We start from the raw sequence: 2,080 nt of genomic DNA, 5'->3' as shown, positions 1-2,080 counted from the left end.
GACGAGCGGCAGCCTTGTTGGCCTCGTCGAAGGCCGTCACGCCTCCAGCCTTGGGGGTGGTAGCTTCCACGTATTCAGTCATTTTCGCTTGACTTGTTGCTAACTTGGCCAATTGAAAAGTGAGCTTTTAGGAGTTGCTGGCAGTGCCAGTTTGGCTTAGTGGGGCATCACAACGTTGTAAATTGTGTATCGGCGTGCCAAGTTGAACTTGGTAGGGATCCTGTACGCACTCTTACCTCTTGAGGTGTGGTCACTGAATTTCAGGCGTTGCTGCCCCGTGTCTTGCTTGCTTATGCTCCTGTTTCTGATCCACAAGGGAATATAGAACCGCGCACTTCAGAAACAATCAGATGTTGAGCAAGTCGCACATCCGCTGCGATGGGAGGTCTCACATAAGTTAGACTTGGTAAAAGTAAGTGGGGCTGCTTGGTGAAAGAACACACGTGGTACATGCACTATCTCGGCTTGCCGAGATCAAGTAGAGTTCGGACCCCTGGGTGCACAGCGACGAGCCCATCGGGTGACTTTGTGTTAACGAAATACTGTAAATACCGGTACACTGAGTGAATATCGTGCGCGTGTCGTTGGATTCCAATTTGGAAGGTCGCTCCTACATGTATCTGATGCGTGATGGAGTTGCCTCTTTTACTTGGCACTTGATTTCTGGAGATGCCGCCCAAGCTCTCCATGTCCAGACCCTCCTGTGTGTTATTTTAATGTATTTTTAGAAAACTACACGTACATGTGGAATGAATGCCGCCAATCGAAAGAAACTTGGCCCAACGTACGATAAAGTGCATGTGTTTGGCAGTAGCGTCACCATTAATCGTTTGTTTGATATTCTTCGTACTAGGATGTCTGCTCGTGCGTAGGATTTACATATCGTAGGTCGTTTAGTTTAGGCTATAAGACACAGAACCTATTTTAGTTTATTATTTTACTTTTTCTCTTATAAAATACCGGTGTCTAAAAAGCAAAAAAAGGAATACGAAAGGTTCGATTTTTTGTTTTGCCAGTTGACTCATCGCATCTGTGTCAAAATCAGACACAATGAGAGCGAGCGCGTTCATTGTAAATCAGTGATTCTCGATGTACAACTTGGTTCGGATCGGTCGTGCACTACAGGTACTAGCCGCTTGCTCTGGCACCGGCGCAGATTTGCTTTATATGTGCGTGGTGTAAGTATAGTACTACACAATTGACGAAGCCCGATTATCGAGTCATAAAATACCGAGCAAGTTGAACTAACTGTATTAGGGCCAAGCTGGGTCGCATCGTGCGGACGATAACGGCGGACTCGATCCGCTAACACGGCGTTAACTGGCCGCTCAATCTATGCCGTGCCACGGGACGACTACACGTACCTTCCGTTCGTGGATCTTCTACATTCTTGTGTTGAAGCTGGCTCCAGAGACGTCATGCTGCAGCCGAGGTCATCAAGGCTAGCACGACTTGCGTAACAAAGGTAAAATGCAGAGCTGCAGCGAGGGGGTTAAGAGGTGTTGTGTCTTATTATTTTTATGTATCATTCTAATAGATTATTTGGGGATAACATGTTTTAGGAAAGGCTAGCGGTTACTCGTTCTTCTCTATTTCTTCGAAAAAATGAACAAAGTATCTAAGCCATTACTTTGCTTTCAATGGTCACATATTATACAATTTATCATTCTCAATCGCACCAGCTATACCAATAATATGTTTCTACTGAACTTGGGTTGGTGTGAAAATATAAATTAGTACTACATGGATAATATTCCTATTATGATTATGTTGTTTTTCATGGCTGTTCAAAAGAGTTGCTCGGTGAGGTGCCGTGATGTCCTAGCTCTGTTGGTATAGATTTGTTTGAAATCGTACGTATTTTTATGCTTGATTGATTATAAGTTCAGATGGATCTGTGGCAATGCATGGCGTTTGAGTGGTTTCTACTTTCTTCGCTCCACTTGCTTGATCGTGCCTAGCGACAAACAAGTTGCATCACCCGATTACGTGTATTCATGCACATTTTCCAAACTGCTATCTACTTGATCTAAACTAGATGAAGCCACATATGGCATTTGTGACGGGCTCAACAAACGGC

General features: G+C 44.5%; 1 protein-coding gene across 1 annotated transcript in view; it reads right to left on the bottom strand.

Annotated features, from left to right (window-relative positions):
- Nucleotides 1-1,863: 1,863 nt before the first annotated feature.
- Nucleotides 1,864-2,080, bottom strand: part of PPTG_16908 (hypothetical protein) — a gene marked incomplete at both ends in the record, with an annotated part of 4,895 nt that continues 4,678 nt past the window's right edge. Inside the window, one exon of the mRNA XM_008914652.1 lies at nt 1,864-1,957. Within this exon, the coding sequence (XP_008912900.1) occupies nt 1,864-1,957 (94 nt within the window). The remainder of the gene's footprint in view (nt 1,958-2,080) is intronic.

This window comes from Phytophthora parasitica, assembly GCF_000247585.1.
Source record: "Phytophthora parasitica INRA-310 unplaced genomic scaffold supercont2.62, whole genome shotgun sequence".
Taxonomy (NCBI): domain Eukaryota; phylum Oomycota; class Peronosporomycetes; order Peronosporales; family Peronosporaceae; genus Phytophthora; species Phytophthora nicotianae.
Note: the sequence above shows the minus strand (reverse complement) of the source record. Positions and strands in the feature narration are given on the sequence as shown.